Source organism: Phacochoerus africanus, chromosome 2 (assembly GCF_016906955.1).
Source record: "Phacochoerus africanus isolate WHEZ1 chromosome 2, ROS_Pafr_v1, whole genome shotgun sequence".
Classification (NCBI taxonomy): Eukaryota; Metazoa; Chordata; class Mammalia; order Artiodactyla; family Suidae; genus Phacochoerus; species Phacochoerus africanus.
The window spans coordinates 43,166,944-43,186,729 of NC_062545.1; the positions used below are offsets into that span (position 1 = coordinate 43,166,944).

General features: G+C 37.3%; 1 protein-coding gene across 4 annotated transcripts in view; it reads left to right on the forward strand.

Moving 5' to 3' along the window:
* Positions 1-19,786, forward strand: part of MCM9 (minichromosome maintenance 9 homologous recombination repair factor) — a 118,887-nt gene that overhangs the window by 49,990 nt on the left and 49,111 nt on the right. For all 4 annotated transcript variants that reach the window (XR_007132130.1, XM_047759595.1, XM_047759617.1 and 1 more), the window contains exon 8: positions 8,192-8,366. Coding sequence is in view for 3 of the 4 variants with exons in the window: in XM_047759595.1 (XP_047615551.1) it covers positions 8,192-8,366 (175 nt within the window). In the remaining variant the exon portion in view is untranslated. The remainder of the gene's footprint in view (positions 1-8,191; positions 8,367-19,786) is intronic.

The window sequence follows — 19,786 nt, forward strand, 5'->3', positions numbered from 1 at the left end:
ATTGTATTTAACAGGTTCAGATAATTTTGCTCCCATAATGTGGACTATCTTTTCATTTTCTTGGGGTTGCCTTTGCATCACAAAAGCTTTTAAATTGGAGTTCCCATCGTGGCTTAGCTGAAACAAATCAGACTATTATCCATGAGGATGCAGGTTCAATTCCTGACCTTGTTCAGTGGGTTAAGGATCTGGCATGCCATGAGCTGTGGTGTAGGTCATAGATGAGGTACAGCTCTGGCTTTTCTGTGGCTGTGGTGTAGGCCAGCAGCTACGACTCCAGTTCAACCCCTAGCCTGGGAGCCTCCATATGCCACTGGTGCCGCCCTAAAAGGACCAAAATAAAAGAGCTTTTAATTTTGATGAAGTCCAATGTAATGGCATAAGGATATAGACCAACAACAGAATTGATTGTCCAGAAATAAACCCATATATTGTCAATTTGTTTTTGATAAGCATTCCAAGATAATTCATTAGGGAAAGAGTAGTCTTTTCAAAAGATACTGCTGGGAAATTGGGCATCCATGTCAAAAATATGAATTTGAACCCATACTTCATTCACCCCATACACAAATAATACTTCAAGCTGGATCAAAGACTTTAATGTTAAAAAAGTATAAAACTCTTAGATGAAAACACAGGCACCAATATTCTGTCCTTTGATTAGACAATGTTTTTGAGAAATGATAAAAAAGCACAAGTAAAAAAAAGTCTGGGATGTTTTTTCCTTTATTTAAATCATCTTTAATTTCTTTCAATAACATTCTGTACTTTTCAGAGTATATAAGTTTTATATTCTTCTTTTGTTAAATTTATTCCTAAGTATTTTATTCTTTTTGATGCTATTGTAAATGGAATTTTTTCTTAATTATATTTTTGTGTTCTTCATTGCAAGTATAGACACATATGATTGATTTTAAAAATTGATTTTGTATCCTTCAACTTTGATGAACTTTAGTAGTTGTAATTTTTAGTGGTTTCCTTAGGATTTTCTCTATGTAAGATCATGTCATCTGCAAACAGGGATAAGTTTACTTCCCCTCTTCCCTTCTGGATGCTTGTTATTTCATTTTTTGGCTAATTGCCCTTCCTAGAACCTATAGTACAATGTTGAATAGAAGTAGTAAGAGTGAACAGCCTGTCTTGTTTCTGATCTTAGCAGGAAAACATTCAGTCTTACATCAAGAATGATGTTAGTTCAGGGTTTTTTGTAGATGTCCTATGTCAGGTTGAGGAAGTGCTCTTCTGTTCCTAGTTTGAATGCTTTTTTTCATGAAGGATTGTTGAATTTTGTCAAATGCTTTTCCCTCTGATGAAATGATCATATGCCTTTTGTCACTTATTCTATTAATATGGGGATGTTACATCAATTGACTTCCAGATGTTATACCACTAATCTTGAATTTCTGAGATAAATCTCACTGGGTCATGGTTATGTAATACTTTTAATATATTTCTAGATTTGGTTTACTAGTATTTTGTAGAGGATTTTTGTATGTATAGTCATAAGTGGTATTGGTCTTTAGTATATGGATAAAACTGTTCTCATAGAGTGAGTTAGGAAGTGTTTCCTCCTACTTCTAAAGAAGAGTTTGTGAAGAATTCATTTTTGATAGAATTCACCAGTGAAGCCATCTGTGTGTGGGATTCCCTTTGTGGGTGTTTTTAAATTGCTAATTGAATCTCTTATTATAGGTCTGTTCAGATTTTCTTTTTCTTCTTGAGTCAGTTTTGCTGTGTCTTTTTAGACATTTGTCAGTTTCATGTAAATTAGCTAATTAGTTGACACACAGTTATTTGTTTTGTTTCTTTGTAATCCATTTTATTTCTATAAAGTCATTAATAATGTCCTCTCTTTGATTCCTGATTTTTACTAAGTTTTTTCTTCTCTCTTTTTGGCTTGGTCAGTGTAGCTAAAATTTGTCAACTTTTGGATTCATTAATTTTTGGCTATTACTTTTATATTTTTGCTTCAATAATTTCTGTTGTAATATATGTTATTCCCTTCCTTCTTCTTTCTTTGGGTTTAGTTTGCTCTTCTTTTTTTCTAGCATCTTAAGGTGGAAGCATAGAATATTGATTTGAAATCTTTCCCCTTTTAGGCATTTGTAGCTTTGAGTTACTCTCTAAATACTGCTTTAGCTGCATGCCATAAGTTGTGGTATGTGGTATCTTCATTTTCTTTTATCTCAGTGTTTCTGAAGTTCTTTTCGTCCAGCTACCTGTTTATTGCATGAATACTTTTTATACTATCTCTTGACAAGTGGACTTTGCACTTTTGCTTAACGATTACTTTGATGAAAATTTCATTACTTTGCAAGGTAGTTCATTCCCTTTTAAACACCCCAAGGTTTCCAACAGTTCCTTGTAAAATTCTACATGTTGGTCTCAGTTATATCTTTCGAAGCCACCCCAAATTAGTCTAATTCCTCTCTGATAGGATAGTTCTCTAAACACATGATAATTACTTTCTCTTCTCTAAATCTTCAGGCTAATCATATCCTATGCAAAAACTCTTCTTTGGCTTGCATTATTTCCATGTCCTTCATTATTTTTTACTGTCTTTTTAATATTATTTCTTTTAAGATTTGATGTCTCAAAGTAGATATTAATATTCTAGATCGAGTCAGCAATTTTTTTCTGTACAGTTACAGATAGAAATATTTTATATTTTTGAGGGCCATTCAGTGTCTGTCACAACTACTTGATTCTGCCATTGTAGTGTGAAAACAGCCATAGACAATATGTAAATGATAAGCATGACTGTGTTCAAAGAAACTATTTTTATAAAAACAGGCGGTCAGGACAGATTTTACCCACAGATCATAGTTTACTGACTCCTGTTCTGGATGTTATCTAACCAGTTCCTAACGTAGTGTGATTTTATCTTCATTCATTAATGCTAGTCTTGCCTTCGTGTATTTTTTTTAGATGACATTAAAATATTCTGAGGGGAGGTTAAATATAATTGTCATATTTGCTTCTCTATAGATAAGATACTTTTCCCTCTGGCTTTTTTTCAAGATTTTTTTTCTTTATCTTCAATTTTCTAAAGTTTATTTATTTTCCTTTATATTTTTAAAAAAGTTGTATTGGGGTATAGTTGATTTACAATGTTGTGTTAGTTTCAGGTGTATAGCAAAGTGAATCAATTATATATATGCATATTTCCATTCCTTTGTAGATTCTTTTCCTGTATAGGTTATTACACAGTATTGAATAGATTTCCCTTTGCTTTACAGCCGGTTCTTGTCACTTATGTATTTTATATATAGTAGTGTGTATATGTTAATCCCAACCTTCTAATTTATCCCTCCACCCATTGTTCCCCTTTGGTAACCATAAGTTTGATTTCAAAATCTTTGAGTATGTTTCTATTTTGTGAATAAGTTCTTTTGTATAATTTATTGTTAGGTTTCACATAGTAGTGATCTCATATGATATTTGTCTTTGTCTGACTCACTGCACTTAATCTCTAGTTCCATCCATGTTTCTGCGAATGGCATTTTTTCATTCTTTTTTATGGCTCAGTAATATTCCACAGTATATATGTACCACATCTTCTTAATGCATTCCTCTCTTGATTGACATTTCGGTTTTCTAAAGATTAAATCACATGCCTAGGTATAGTTTGGTTTAGTGTTTTTCCTGCTGAGTCTCAGTCTTCTGGATCCATGATTTGATTTCTAACATTAATTTAGGAAATTTCTCATTCATTGTTGCTTCAAATGTTACTTCTGTTCCTTCTCTCTTTCTTCCTCTGATATTCCCATCACATGCATTACATATATGTTACACCTTTTGTCGTTGTTCCATAGTTCTTGGATTTTCTATTCTGTTTTTTCCATGTTTTTTCTTCTTTTCAGTTTTGGAAATTTCTATTGACTGTCCTTATTCACAGAGATTCTTTCCTTAGCCACGTCCAGTCTACAAATGAGCCCATCAAAGGCATTCTTCATCTTTCTTACAGTGTTTTTGGTCTCTAGAATTTCTTTCTGACATTTTTCTTATACTTTTAATATCTCTGTTTACAATATCAGAGATAAATTGTTGATATTCAGTATGAAGACCTGCTAGAGCTCCTGGAGGTAAAATTCACAAAAGTGTGAACATTCCTCCCCCCAACCCCCCCACACCCATGACTGGGTTCCTAAGGGGTTTTTACTTCTCAGAGTTGTCCACAGTGAGCCTCCAGCAATTTCTCAATTATAATTCAGGGTTTTCTCTCCTAGCACTGGCACCCATGAGGGCTTCTGCTCTGGTAAGCTGTAATTCTCTGTCTTTCCAATTTAGGGGGCAGTGGTGTGCCCTGTGATTGCATTTCTTTGATGAATCTTAGAACAATTGTTGATTTTTCACTTTGTTGAGGTTTTCACTTGTTAGGATGGATTAGCAACTTCTAAGCTCTGTAAATGCTGGACCAGCAGAATTTACATAGCTTTTCTCCTACATTTTCTTCCATGAGTTTTCTTGTATAAGTTTTACATTTTCATGTAGGTCTTTATTATGAGTTAATTTTTGCTTCAAATGTGAGGAATGGATCAAGATTTTTTTTTTCTTCTTGCATAAGTATCTCCAATTATTCCAGCCCCATTTGTGGAACAGATTGTCCTTTCTCCATCTAATTGCTTTTGCATTTTTATCAAAAATCACTTGATTTGTATGCCTATTTGGGGACTCTATTCCATTGTTCTCTCTGTCTATATCTTTTCTCCAATACCACACTGAATTGATTATTGCAGCTTTGTCATAAATTTAGAAATTGAGTCACATGAGACCTCCTGCTTTGTTTTTTGATTTGATTCTTCTATTTTCTTTTCTTCTCCATATAAATTTTAGAATCACCTTGTCAATTTCTATAAAAAGAAAAATCCCACTAGGATTTTTGTTTGTACTTGCATTGAATCTATAGAGTAGTTTGAAGAAACATCTTAAAAGTATTGTGTTTTCACTTCATTCCATAAACATTGAATATTTTTGGTTTGATTAGATCATCTTTGATTTCCCATATCAATGTTTTCTAGTTTTTGTACACAGATCTTACACATCTTTTTTTTTTTTTGTCTTTTTGGGGCCGCACTCATGGCATATGGAGGTTCCCAGGCTAGGGATCTAATTAGAGCTGTAGCTGCTGGCCTGTGCCACAGCCACAGCAACATGGGGTCCAAGCAGCATCTGCAACCTACACCACAGCTCATGGCAATGCCAGATCCTTAACCCACTGATCAGGGCCAGGGATCGAACCCGCAACCTCATGACTACTAGTCAGGTTCAATAACCACTGAGCCATGATGGGAACTCCCACATTGTTTTTTAAGATTGATGCCCAAATATTTCATATTTTGGGGTGCTATTATAAATTTATTGTTTTGAAATTGCAATTTCTAATTTTTGTACATAGACTTGCACCCTGCAACATTGCTACACTTACTTGATAGTTTTAGTAGCTTTCATATAGATTACTTGGTGTTTTCTACAAAATCATATTTTCTGCAGATATAAACAATTTTCTTTTCTTTTTTAGAAAAGAAGTTCCAAATGGAAGTTCCTGGGCTAGGGGTCTAATTGGAGCTGCAGCTGCCAGCCTATGCCACAGCCACAGCAATGCCAGATCTGAGCCACATCTGCCACTTACACTACAGCTCACAGCAATGCCAGATTCTTAACCCACTGAGCCAGGCCAGGGATTGGACCCACATCATCATGGATACTGGTTGGGTTCTTAACCCACTGAGCCACAATGGGAACTCCTGAATCATAGCTATAGCTGTCAGCCTATGCCACAGCTACAGCAACTTGAGATCTGAGCTGTGTCTGCGACCCACACTGCAGCTCACAGCTCCTTAACCCACTGAGCAAGGCGAGGGATTGAACCCACATCCTCATGGATACTAGTCGGGTTCGTTACCACTGAGCCACAACAGGAACTCCTATACACTTTTTAAAGAGCTTTATTTATATTCTGTATGTTTAAGACTCTATTGAGTATTTTCTGTTCTTATCCTTTTTATAAATAGATAAATAAACTGAGGCCTGGATATACAAATGTGCCTCAGAGATACTGCAGGTTTAATTGCAGGTCACTGCCATACCGCCAGTCACATGAGTTTTTTAGTTTCCCAGTGTGTGTAAAAGTTATGTTTACACTATGCTACAGTATATTAAGTATGCAGTAGCTTTATGTCTAAAAAAAAAAAAACAAAAAACAAAAAACAAACAAAAAAAAAACTGTAGGAGTTCCTGTCGTGGCTCATGGTAATGAACCTGACTAGTATCCATGAGGATGTGGGTTCAATCCCTGACCTTGCTCAGTGAGTTAAGGAGCCGGTGTTGCCATGAGCTGTGGTATGGGTTACAGACAGGCTTGTATCCCGAGTTGCTGTGGCTGTGACATAGGCCGTCAGCTACAGCTCTGATTTGAACCTAGCCTGGGAACCTCTGTGTGCTGCAGGTATGGCCCTAAAAAAGACAAAAAACAAACAAACAAACAAACAAAAAACAAACCCACTGTACACACCTTAATTAAAAATACTTTTTTGATGATGTTCCTATTGTGGCTTAGCAGGTTACAAACCCAATTAATATCCTTGAGGATGCATGTTTGATCCCTGGCCTCACTCAGTGGGTTAAGGATCTGACGTTGCTGTGAGCTGTGGTGTAGGTTAGGTCGTAGATGTGGCTCAGATCCCATGTTGCTGTGGCTGTGGTGTAGGCCGGCAGCTGAAGCTCTGGTTTGCCTCTAGCCTGGAGGAACTTCCATATGCCAAAGGTGTGGCCCTAAAAAAAAAAAAAGTTTTGTTGCTAAAATACGCTAACCATCATCTGAGCCCTCAATGAGTCATAGTCTTCTTGCTGGTGGAGAGTCTTGCCTTGATATTGGTGGCTGCTGACGATGGGGAGGTTGCTGACAGTTGGGGTGGTTTTGTCAATTTCTTAAAATAAGACAGTGATAAAGTTTGCCTCATCAGTTGACTCTTTCCTTCACCAGTTTCTCTGCAGCATGCATTGAAGTTTGATAGCATTTTACCCAGGGTAGAGCTTCTTTCAAAATCGGAGTCAATCCTTTCACATCCTGCTGCTGCTTTATCAACTAAGTTTATGTAATATTCTAAATCCTCTATTGTCATTTCAGTAATTGTCACAGCGTCTTTAGCAAGAGTAGATTCCATCTTGGGAAATCATTTTATCCATTCATAAGAAGCAACTCTTTATAAAGTTTTATCATGAGATTATCCAATTCAGTCACATGTATAGGCTCTACTTCTGTTCTCTTAGAATTCCCACCACATCTACAATTACAATAATAACAGCAAAATCACTGGTCACAGATTACCATAAAAAATATAATAATAATGAAGAAGTTTGAAATATTGCGAGACTTGCCAAAATGTGTCACAGAGACATAAAGTGAACAAATTGCTGTTGGAAAAATGGCACCAATAGACTTTCTCAACTCAGGATCACCACATACCTCCAATTTGTAACAAACAAACAAACAAAAACAGAGTATCTGTGATGTGCAATGAAGCAAACCTCAATAAAACAAGAATGCTTGTATTAGGAAACTTGCCTACAATATCACATCCAGAATGACAGATCCAAGATTCAAATACAGGTCTAGGTAATTCCAAAGCCTTTGTTTTTGACCAGTCTGCTTTACTGATTGGTATAAAGGATGACTCAAAAGCAAGTTATACTTATGAACAAAATCCTCCCCCTTATACTGTGACTGGCAGCAAACATTTCATTTTTTGAACTATAATATATACTAGGGTTTTTTTTTGGACTATAATATATACTGTTCTCTGTCTTTGGATTCTTTTGTAAACAGCGTCTAATCCAGATCTCTGGAGATCTAGGCAGAACCATTATCAGATCTATTCATTTCTTTGCTCCTTCTAAAAGTTCAGACTGCTCAGTGAGGTTACCTACCAAGGAGAGACAGAAAATTTAGGGACTTCTGTCTACCGCAAAATACTCAGTAACACATATTAGATTTTTAGAACATAGAATCTCTGGAGACCTTCCAGTGACTGGATACCTGAAGTAGCTGTCATGATGCCATCCATTCTTGGTAGAAATAAAAGCCTTGACTCTGTGCTGCTCCACTTAAAATGCAGGAATTTGTTTCTCTTCATAGTTAGAAGATAGGCTTTTGAAAATAAAAGCTAACTTAGCTTCCTTGTTTCCTTAGGTCTGACAGTAACTGCTGTGAAAGACTCAGGAGAATGGAATTTGGAGGCTGGGGCGTTAGTCCTTGCAGATGCGGGCCTTTGCTGTATCGATGAGTTTAATAGCCTCAAAGAGCATGATAGAACCAGTATCCATGAAGCAATGGAGCAACAAACCATAAGTGTTGCTAAGGCTGGGTAAGAAGTTCTTATCTTTAAAATCTGTGGGAATGGTGAGATGACTTTATAAATACACGAAAGGAAAAATGTGAACCATATTGAACTGTATGGTATGTGTGATCGTCTCAGAGATTATCAGTTAACACCCTTCAACACACATTAGTTTTCCCATGGAGATGTATGAAGTAAAAATGAGCTGTTGAGAAAAAGAAAGAGAAGACTAAAGTATAAATGTAAGTTGACTTAAATCTTGGAGAGGACTAAGGAAGGGCTTTCAATGCAGCATTCTCTCATTCAATAATTGTGCGTCTACTCTGGGCATAGTACTATGTTAAGAATTTTGAAATATTCAAAAAGGAAAAAATAGTTCTGCTTCCGATGACATTCTCCTTATATATCCTAATGGAAGGTTTATCATAGCGTATGGAAAACTAAATATATATTAGCATAGGATGAAGTACCTACTCAGACTCAGGGAGGCTCAGATGTTAAGATATGTGAGTTGCTGGTTGCACGGGACCAATGAGGAGGAAAAGAGGCAGGTTCAGATATAACCAGCAGGCTCTTACGTGGTTATAGGAAACTTATCTGGCTACAAAGGCTGACCATCACGCAGGCTGCCTGGTCATCCAAGCAAAGAACAGAGCCAGAACTATCTCAGCCTTAAGGCTCCTAGTGTAGATGTGAGGCCAGCTGATCAGGCAGATCTATCAGCAGAGACCTATCTGCCAGCAGAGTCTTCAAATAGAAGTGGGTGCTTGGGAGTCAGGCAGACACTGGCAGGTGAGGATTCTGTGCAGTCTACTTATATACACTCACAAAAAATGGGAAGGGGGAGGATGGTAAGAGAAGGATATGCCCTAGAGGAGAAAGATACAAGAAAAGCTAGGCAGAACCATTATCAGATCTATTCATTTCACTCAAATTATAACCATCCAGAACCTGCCATATACCAGGCACCTTGCTAGACACTGAGAAGTACAGAGATGAGTACAACCTTAAGGTATATCTTTAAAGTGTTCAATATTTTATTGGGAAATATAGAAGAGCAACAAAGGGACTAGTCCATAATAAAAGTATTATGAGAGAACATACTTTAAAATAATTATGGATTCTAAACTCTTTCAGGGAAAATTAGAGATATAGTTTACTAAGTTTCACAAGGTTATTTTCTCATAATATCTCCATTTAATTAGCACTTTTGCTGATTGGTAGAATCCATGGTTTATTTTGATATGCCTTTTCCAGTGGCAGTCTGGGACATTTTGAAAGATTCCTCAATTAAGCCTACATCAGGAAAGACTGGCACAAATGCCATGAATTGTTTTAGAAAAGGAGAAAATTAGTACCACTCTATGATAGGCTACAGAATAAATCTTTGGAAGTGAAAGTATTTTATTAACCACTACTACTAGCTTACCCTCTGCTAAGTGTGAATTAGTAGGAGTGTTTTGTGCTATACCTATAAGTATGTCGTAAGTTCCAAAAGAAGTGTTCTTGCAGCTAAGCTCTTCACCCACAGATTGGACAGTCTTGTCATAACTCTGTACTGGAACAGTGCTTTTTAAGCTATTTGTGGTGAAGGACCAGTCTTACTTTTTTTTTAATCCATCACAGAGCAATGTTTTATAAAATACAGTAAAAATATCTTTAAATGAAATAAAAAAGCAAAGGTGTATAAAACATAGGCCTAGGGAGTTTCCACTTTGGCTCAGTGGTTTGAGAACCTGACTAGTGTCCATAAGGAGGCAGGTTCGATCCCTGGCCTTGCTCAATAGGTTAAGAATCCGGCCTTCCACAGTGGATTAAGCATCTAGCACTGCTGCAAGCAGCAGCGTAGGTCACAGATGCAGTTCAGATCCTGCGTTGCTGTGGCTGTGGTGTAGGCCAGCAGCTGCAGCTCCCATTCGACCCCTAGCCTAGGAAATTCCATATGCCACAGGTGCCCTAAAAAGGAAAAAAAAAAAAAAAAAAAAAGAAAGAAAGATGTAAACTCTAGAACAAACACAAGAAAATAAAAGAGACAAAACTAATAAGCAAGTTACTCTTTTCTGTTGGGTTGTGAACATAAAATGATACCGTAAACAATCCAAAAGAAGGCAAGAAGAGAAGAAAAAGGGAACAGATAATAGATAATAGGATGCAGTTAGCAAGGTGATGGAGTTATTTATTTATTTAGACTACATGAAAATTCAAAACTTCTGAGTATCAGAGGTTGTAATAGAGTGAAAAAGCAACATGTGGAATCAGAGAAAATGTTTGCTAATCATATATATCAAAAGGAGTTAATAACCAGAATATATAAAGAACCCCTACAACTCACCAACACAAAATAATCAAATTAAAAACTGGGCAAATGATTTAAATACACATTTGTCCAAAGATGATGTACAAATTGCCACAAGCACATGAAAAGATGCTCAGCATCACTAATCACTTAGGAAAATGCACAGCAAACATAGTGCAGTATCACTTCACAAATGTTAGGATGGCTACTATAGAAAAACAACAATAACAACCCCACAGAAAAGAGTAAGTATTAACGAAGGTGGGGAGGAATTGAAACCCTCTGGGTTACTGGGAATATAAAATGATGCAGCCACGATGGGAAATTGTTTTGTTGTTCAGTTTCAGTTTTGTAAGATAAATTTCTGGAGATTAGTCACACAACAGTGTGAACATATTTAATGCTATTAAACTTTACATGTAGAAATGGTTAAGATGGTGATTTTTTTTATTTCATACTTTTTTTATTTCATAGTTTTATACAGTATTCCTTATCTTTTTTTTTGACTTATGAATTTTTTTTTATTATTACTCAAATGAATTTATCACATCCATAGTTGTATAATGATCATAACAATCTGATTTCACAGGATTTCCATCCCACAACCCAAGCACATCCCCCCACCCCCCAAACTGTCTCCTCTGGAGACCATAAGTTTTTCAGTGTTTGTGAGTCAGCATCTGTTCTGCAAAGAAGTTCAGTCTGTCCTTTTTTCAGATTCCATATGTCAGTGAAAGCATTTTATGTTGGTGTCTCATTGTATGGCTGACTTCGCTTGATAATTTCTAGGTCCATCCATGTTGCTAAAAATGCCATTATTTTGTCCCCTTTAATGGCTGAGTAATATTCCATTGTGTATATGTACCACCTCTTCTTGATCCACTCCTCTGTCGATGGACATTTAGGTTATTTCCATGTCTTGGCTATTACAAATAGTGCTGCAGTGAACATCAGAGTACATGTGTCTTTGTGAGTCATGGTTTTCTCTGGATAGATGCCCAGGAGTGGGATTGCTGGATCAAATGGTAGTTCTATGTTTAGTTTTCTGAGGAATCTCCATCCTGTTTTCCACAGTGGTTGCACCAATTTACAATCCCACCAACAGTTTTTAACAGGGTTCCTTTTTCTCCACACCCTCTCCAGCACTTATTGTTTGTAGACTTTTGGAAGATGGCCATTCTGGCTGGTGTCAGATGGTACCTCATAGTGGTTTTGATTGGCATTTCTCTAATAATGAGTGATGTTGAACATCTTTTCATGTGTTTTTTGGCCATCTATGTGTCTTCTTTGGAGAACTGTCTGTTTAGATCTTCTGCCCATTTTTGGATGGGGTTGTTTGTTTTTTTGGTATGGAGCTGCAGAAGGTGTTTATAAATTTTGGAGATGAATCCCTTGTCAGTTGATTCACTTGCAAAGATTTTCTCCCCTTCTGTGGGTTGTGTTTTTGTGTTGTTTAGGGTTTCCTTTGCTGTGCAGAAACTTTTCAGTTTGATTAGGTCCCCTTTGTTTATTTTTGTTTTTGTTGTCGATCCACTGAGAGGTGGATCTGAGAAGATGTTGCTGTTGTTTATGTTGGGGAGTGTTTGGCCTACGTTTTCCTCTAAGAGTTTGATAGTGTCTGGTCTTCTATCTAGGTCTTTGATCCATGTCGAGTTTATTTTTGTGTGTGGTGTTAGGGAGTATTCTAATTTCATTCTTTTCCATGTGGCTGTCCAGTTTTCCCAGCACCACTTATTGAACAAGCTGTCCTTTCTCCATTGTATATTCTTGCCTCCTTGGTCATAGGCGAGTTGGCTGTAGGTGTGTGGGTTTAATTCTGGGCTTTCTATCCTGTTCCACTGATGTATATTTCTGTCTTTGTGCCAGTACCTTATGGTTTTGAGGACTTTTGCTTTGTAGTATAGTCTGAAGTCCAGGAGCCTGATTCCTCCAGGTCCATTTTTCTTTTTCAGGATGTCTTTGGCTATTCTGGGTCTTTTGTGCTTCCAAACAAACTTTAAAATATTTTGAGTTCTGCGAAAAATGTCCTTGGTAATTTGATAGGGATTGCATTGAATCTATAGATTAGGTAGGTTAGGTAGTATAGTCATTTTGATAATATTAACTCTTCCAATCCACAAGCATGGTATATCTTTCCATCTATTTGTGTCATCTTTGATTTCTTTCATCGGTGTCTTAGAGTTTTCAGAGTACAGGTCTTTTGTCTCTTTAGGTTGGTTTACTCCTAGGTATTTTATTATTTTGGATTCGATGGTAAACAGGATTGCTTCCCTAATTTCTCTTTGTGCTCTTTCATTGTTAGTGTATAGAAATGCTGTCGATTTCTGTGTATTAATTTTGTATCCTGTGACTTTGCCAAATTCATGGATGAGCTCTAACAGTTTTCTGGTAGAGTCTTTAGGATTATCTAGGTATAATATCATGTCATCTGCAAATAGTGATAGTTTTACTTCTTCCTTTCCAATTTGGATTCCTTTTATTTCTTTTACTTCTCTGATTGCCACGGCTAGGACTTCCAAAACTATGTTGAAGAGTAGTGGCGAGAGCGGACATCCTTGTCTTGTTCCAAGATGGTGAATTTTATGACACTTTTTTTTTAATTGAACTAGAGTTGATTTACAACATTATATAATTTCTGCTGTGTTAATTTCAGCAAAGCGATTCAGTTATTCATATAATTATTCTTTTCCATTCTGTTCCATTATGGTTTATCACAGGATATTGAATATAGTTCCCTGTGCTATACAGTAAGACCTTGTTGTTTATCCATTCTATATATAATAGTGTGCATCTGTTCATCCCAAACTCTTGCTCCATCACTTTCCCCCACCCACACTCTTGGCAGCCACAAGGCTCTTCTCTATGTCTGTGATCCATTAATTTGTGGGTTTCCATGTCTTGGCTATTGTAAATATTGCTGTTATGAATGTAGGGGTGCATGTAAGCTTTTGATTTATATTTTTGTCCAGAGATATGCCCTGAAGTGGGATTGCTGGATCATATGACATGCTTTTTTTTTTCCTTTTTTTTTTTTTTGTCTTTTTGCCATTTTCTTGGGCCGCTCCCGCGGCATATAGAGGTTCCCAGGCTAGGGGTCCAATCGGAGCTGCAGCCACCAGCCTACGCCAGAGCCACAGCAACGCAGGATCCGAGCTGTGTCTGCAACCTACACCACAGCTCACGGCAACGCCGGATCCTTAACCCACTGAGCAAGGTCAGGGATCGAACTCGAAACCTCATGGTTCCTAGTAGGATTCGTTAACCACTGCGCCATGACGGGAACTGCGACATGCTTTTTTTTTTTTTTTTTATAATTTTTTTTTTTATTTTCCCACTGTACAGCAAGGGGGTCAGGTTATCCTTACATGTATACATTACAATTACATTTTTCCCCCACCCTTTCTTCTGTTGCAACATGAGCATCTAGACAAAGTTATCAATGCTATTCAGCAGGATCTCCTTGTAAATCTATTCTAAGTTGTGTCTGATAAGCCCAAGCTCCCGATCCCTCCCACTCCCTCCCCCTCCCATCAGGCAGCCACAAGTCTCTTCTCCAAGTCCATGATTTTCTTTTCTGAGGAGATGTTCATTTGTGCTGGATGTTAGATTCCAGTTATAAGTGATATCATATGGTATTTGTCTTTGTCTTTCTGGCTCATTTCACTCAGGATGAGAGTCTCTAGCTCCATCCATGTTGCTGCAAATGGCATTATGTCATTCTTTTTGATGGCTGAGTAGTATTCCATTGTGTATATATACCACCTCTTCCGAATCCAATCCTCTGTGGATGGACATTTGGGTTGTTTCCATGTCTTGGCTATTGTGAATAGTGCTGCCATGAACATGCGGGTGCATGTGTCTCTTTTAAGTAGAGTTTTGTCTGGATAGATGCCCAAGAGCGGGATTGTGGGGTCATATGGAAGTTCTATGTATAGATTTCTAAGGTATCTCCAAACTGTTCTCCATAGTGGCTGTACCAGTTTACATTCCCACCAACAGTGCAGGAGGGTTCCCTTTCCTCCACACCCCCTCCAGCACTTGTTATTTGTGGATTTATTAATGATGGCCATTCTGACTGGTGTGAGGTGATATCTCATGGTAGTTTTGATTTGCATTTCTCTTATAATCAGCGATGTTGAGCATTTTTTCATGTGTTTGTTGGCCATCTGTATATCTTCTTTAGAGAACTGTCTATTCAGGTCTTCTGCCCATTTTTCCATTGATTGATTGGCTTTTTTGCTGTTGGGTTGTATAAGTTGTTTATATATTCTAGAGATTAAGCCCTTGTCGGTTGCATCATTTGAAACTATTTTCTCCCATTCTGTAAGTTGTCTTTTTGTTTTCTTTTGGGTTTCCTTTGCTGTGCAAAAGCTTTTCAGTTTGATGAGGTCCCATGGGTTTATTTTTGCTCTAATTTCTATTGCTTTGGGAGACTGACCTGAGAAAATATTCATGATGTTGATGTCAGTGTTTTGCCTATGTTTTCTTCTAGGAGTTTGATGGTGTCCTGTCGTATATTTAAGTCTTTCAGCCATTTTGAGTTTATTTTTGTGCATGGTGTGAGGGTGTGTTCTCGTTTCATTGCTTTGCATGCAGCTGTCCAGGTTTCCCAGCAATGCTTGCTGAAGAGACTTTCTTTTTCCCATTTGATGTTCTTGCCTCCCTTGTCAAAGATGAATTGACCATAGGTGTCAGGGTTTATTTCTGGGTTTCTCTATTCTGTTCCATTGGTCTGTCTGTCTGTTTTGATACCAGTACCACACTGTTTTGATGACTGTGGCTTTGTAGTATTTCTTGAAGTCTGGGAGAGTTATGCCTCCTGCTTGGTTTTTGTTTCTCAGGATTGCTTTGGCGATTCTGGGTCTTTTGTGGTTCCATATATATGTTTGGATTGTTTGTTCTAGTTCTGTGAAAAATGTCCTGGGTAATTTGATAGGGATTGCATTGCATCTGTCGATTGCTTTGGGTAGTATGGCCATTTTTACAATATTGATTTTCCCAATCCATGAACATGGAATATCTTTCCATTTCTTTACATCTTCTTTGATTTCTTTGATTAAAGTTTTATAGTTCTCGGCATAGAGGTCCTTTACCTCCTTGGTCAGGTGTATTCCGAGGTATTTGATTTTGTGAGGTGCAATTTTAAAAGGTATTATATCTTTGTATTCCTTTTCTAATATTTCATTGCTGGTATACAGAAATGCAACTGACTTCTGAATGTTAATCTTATATCCTGCTACTTTGCTGAATTTATTAATCAGTTCAAGTAGTTTTGGGGTTGAGTCCTTAGGGTTTTCTATGTATAGTATCATGTTATCTGCATACAGTGACAGTTTTATCTCTTCTCTTCCTATATGGATGCCTTTTATTTCTTTGGTTTGTCGAATTGCTGTGGCTAGGACTTCCAAAACGATGTTGAAGAGCAGTGGTGAGAGTGGGCATCCCTGTCTTGTTCCCGATTTGAGTGAGAAGGCTTTCAGTTTTTCCCCATTGAGGATTATATTTGCTGTGGGTTTATCATAAATGGCTTTGATTATATTCAGGAATGTTCCCTCTATACCCACTTTGGCAAGGGTCTTGATCATGAATGGATGTTGGAACTTTGTCAAATGCTTTTTCTGCGTCTATTGAGATGATCATATGATTTTTGACTTTTTTTTTGTTAATGTGGTGTATGATGCTGATTGATTTGCGTATGTTGAACCATCCTTGTGAACCTGGAATGAACCCAACCTGGTCATGGTGTATAATTTTTTTGATATGTTGTTGGATTTGGTTGGCTAAGATTTTGTTGAGAATTTTTGCATCTATATTCATCAATGATATTGGGCGATAGTTTTCTTTTTTGGTGGTATCTCTGCCTGGTTTTGGAATGAGGGTGATGGTGGCATCATAGAATGTCTTTGGGAGTATTTCTTCTTCTTCAACCTTTTGAAAGTGTTTAAGGAGGATGGGCACCAGTTCCTCTTTATATGTTTGATAAAATTCACCTGTGAAGCCGTCTGGTCCTGGACTTTTATTTGTAGGGAGTGATTTTATGACCTCTTCAATTTCATTTCTAGTGATTGGTCTGTTCAGTTGGTCTGTTTCTACTTGATTCAGTTTTGGCAGGCTGTAAGATTCTAGAAAATTGTCCATTTCTTCCAGATTGTCAAACTTGTTGCCGTATAGTTGTTCATAGTATTCTCTTATGGTTTTTTGTATTTCTGCTGTATCCGTTGTGATTTCTCCTTTTTCACTTATAATTTTGGTTATTTGGGTTCTTTCTCTCCTCTTTTTAGTGAGTCTGGCCAGGGGTTTGTCAATTTTGTTCACCTTTTCAAAGAACCAGCTCTTGGTTTTATTAATTTTCTCTATTGTTTTCTGAGTCTCTATTTTATTGATTTCTTCTTTGATCTTTATAATTTCCTTCCTTCTGCTGACTTTAGGACTTTTTTGTTCTTCTTTTTCTAATTCATTTAGGTGGAGGGTTAAGTTGTCAATGTGGGATCTTTCTTCTTTTTTGAGAAAGGCCTGTATTGCTATAAATTTCCCTCTTAGCACTGCTTTCACAGCATCCCACAGATTTTGAGAGGTTGTGTCTTCATTATCATTTGTTTCAAGGTAGTTTTTAATTTCCTTCTTGATTTCCTCATTGACCCATTGGTTTTTTAGTAGCATGTTGTTTAGTCTCCATGTAGTAGGTTTGTTCTCTTTCCTTTTCCCATGGTTGATTTCTAATTTCATGGCATTGTGGTCAGAGAAGATACTTGAGATAATTTCTATGCTCCTAAATTTATTGAGATTAGCTTTGTGTCCCAATATGTGGTCGATTCTTGAGAATGTCCCATGAGCATTTGAGAAGAATGTGTATTCTGATTTTTTTGGATGTAGTGTCCTGAAGAGATCAATGAAGTCTAACTTTTCTATTGTTTCCTTTAGGATCTCTGTTGCTTTATTGGTTTTCTGTCTAGAGGATCTGTCCATTGATGTGAGGGGGGTATTAAGGCTCCTACTATGATTGTATCTCATCAATATCTCCCTTTATGTCTGTTAATATTTGTTGTATGTATCTTGGTGCTCCTGTATTTGGGGCATATATGTTGACGATAGTAACATCCTCTCCTTGGATGGATCCCTTAATCATTAAGTAGTGTCCTTCTTTGTCTTTCTTTATGTCTTTTGTTTTAAAGTCTATTTTGTCTGATATGAGCGTTGCAACTCCTTGCTTTTCTGTCATGTCTATTGGCGTGAAATATTTTTCCCCACCCTTTCACTTCCAATCTATATGTATCTTTTGTCCTAAGTGAGTTTCTTGTAGGCAGCATATTGAAGGTTTTTGCCTTTTTATCCACTCAGCCACTCTGTGTCTTTTGATTGGGGCGTTCAGTCCATTGACATTTAAGGTGATAATTGGTAGATGATTATTTATTGCCATTTTGAACCTCGGGTTCCAGTTGATTCTATGGTTCTCCATTCTTCCTTTCTTTTTTTTCTTTGGTTGGATGGTCTCCTGTTATTATCTGCTTGAGTGTATTTTTTTTTTTCATTTTTTGCAAATGCAATATTTGGTTTTGGCTTGTGGTGCCCTGTTTTTTAAGTATGCTAACCCCTTCCCATAATTGTGTATTTTAGCCTGATGGTCCTGTAAGTTCAAACACTTCATTACTATATTAAAGTTAAGAAGAGAAACATACAAACAAACAAAAAGGGTTATTTACTTCCTAACATCCCTTGCCCACATTTTATGGTTTTGATGACTCTTTTTTATTTTTTTCTTTTTAATTTTATTGTGTTTGAAGCATGTTCATGATTAAATCTGTATGCTGGCTTATTTGAGTGACTGCTCTCTGATTGCGGTTTCCTCAGTCCTAGTTCTTCCTTTTCTTCTTTTTTTTTTTTTCCTTCGCTTTTTTCTTCCCTTTCCTTCCTTTCTTTTTGGTTTAGAGAAGCGCTTTCAATATTTCCTTTAACCTGGGTTTTCTGTTGCAGTATTCTTTAAGTTTTTGTTTGTTGGAAAAAATTTTTATTTCCCCTTCTATTTTAAATGATATTCTTGCTGGATAGAGTATTCTAGGTTGCATGTTTTTTCCTTTTAGCACTTTAAATATCTCTTGCCATTCCCTCCTGGCCTGTAGTGTTTCTGTAGAGAATTCAGCTGATATTCTTATGGGGGTTCCCTTGTAGGTAACATTCTGTTTTTCTCTTGCTGCCTTTAGGATCCTCTCTTTATCACTAACTTTTGCCATTTTTATTATGATGTGTCTTGGTATGGGTCTATTTGGGTTCAGTTTGTTTGGGGCCCTCTGTGCTGCTTGTATCTTGAACCCAGTATCCTTTAGATTTGGGAAGTTTCCATCGATAATTTCTTCAAATATATTTTCCATCCCCTTATCTTTTTCTCCTCCTTCTGGAATTCCTATTAGGCGTAGATTGGCCCGCTTTATATTATCCCATAGGTCTCTTATATTGCTTTCCAGTTTTTTGATTCGGTTTTCTGTCTGTTGACCGGATTGAGTGATTTCCATTATTCTATCTTCCATATCACTTTGATTCGTTCTTCTGCATTATTCATTCTGGTTTTTACTGCCCTTAGTTCAGTTTGCATCTCTGCAAATGAATGTTCTAGTTTTTCTTGGCTCCTCCTTATATTTTCTAGTTCCTTTCTGAGGGTATCTGCATTACTGTTCATATCTTCTCTTAATTCCTTCAGTATTTTCACTATTTCTCTTTTGAACTCCAGGTCTGTCAGACTGCAGAGATCTGTTTCATTGTTGACTGTTTTAGGTGAGTTCTCTTGTTGGTTTGACTGGGGGTGGTTTCTCTGCTTCTTCACCTTGCTTGTTGTTTTCTTTCTCCTGAGGGAGTTGTACTCTCCGTGATCAGGCAGTGTTTGCCTTGTCACTGCCGTGGAATATTTCCTGAGGGCTGGCATTGTTGGTCAATCTTTTTTGAGGCAGTGTGGCTTTTCTGGAGTGTTGATGGGGCTAACAGTGTTTCTTTGAAGCAAAGGAGGGCTTCCTGAGGGCAGACAGGACTGGGAGGTCCACACCACGATGGTAGCAGATTTCACTTGGTCATGCAGAGCTTGCTCCGGTGTTTTTAGGCTGTGGGGTTCTTGCAGGGGGTTGGCAGTGTTGGGCAGCTGTTCCTCAGGAGTGCAGCACCCCCT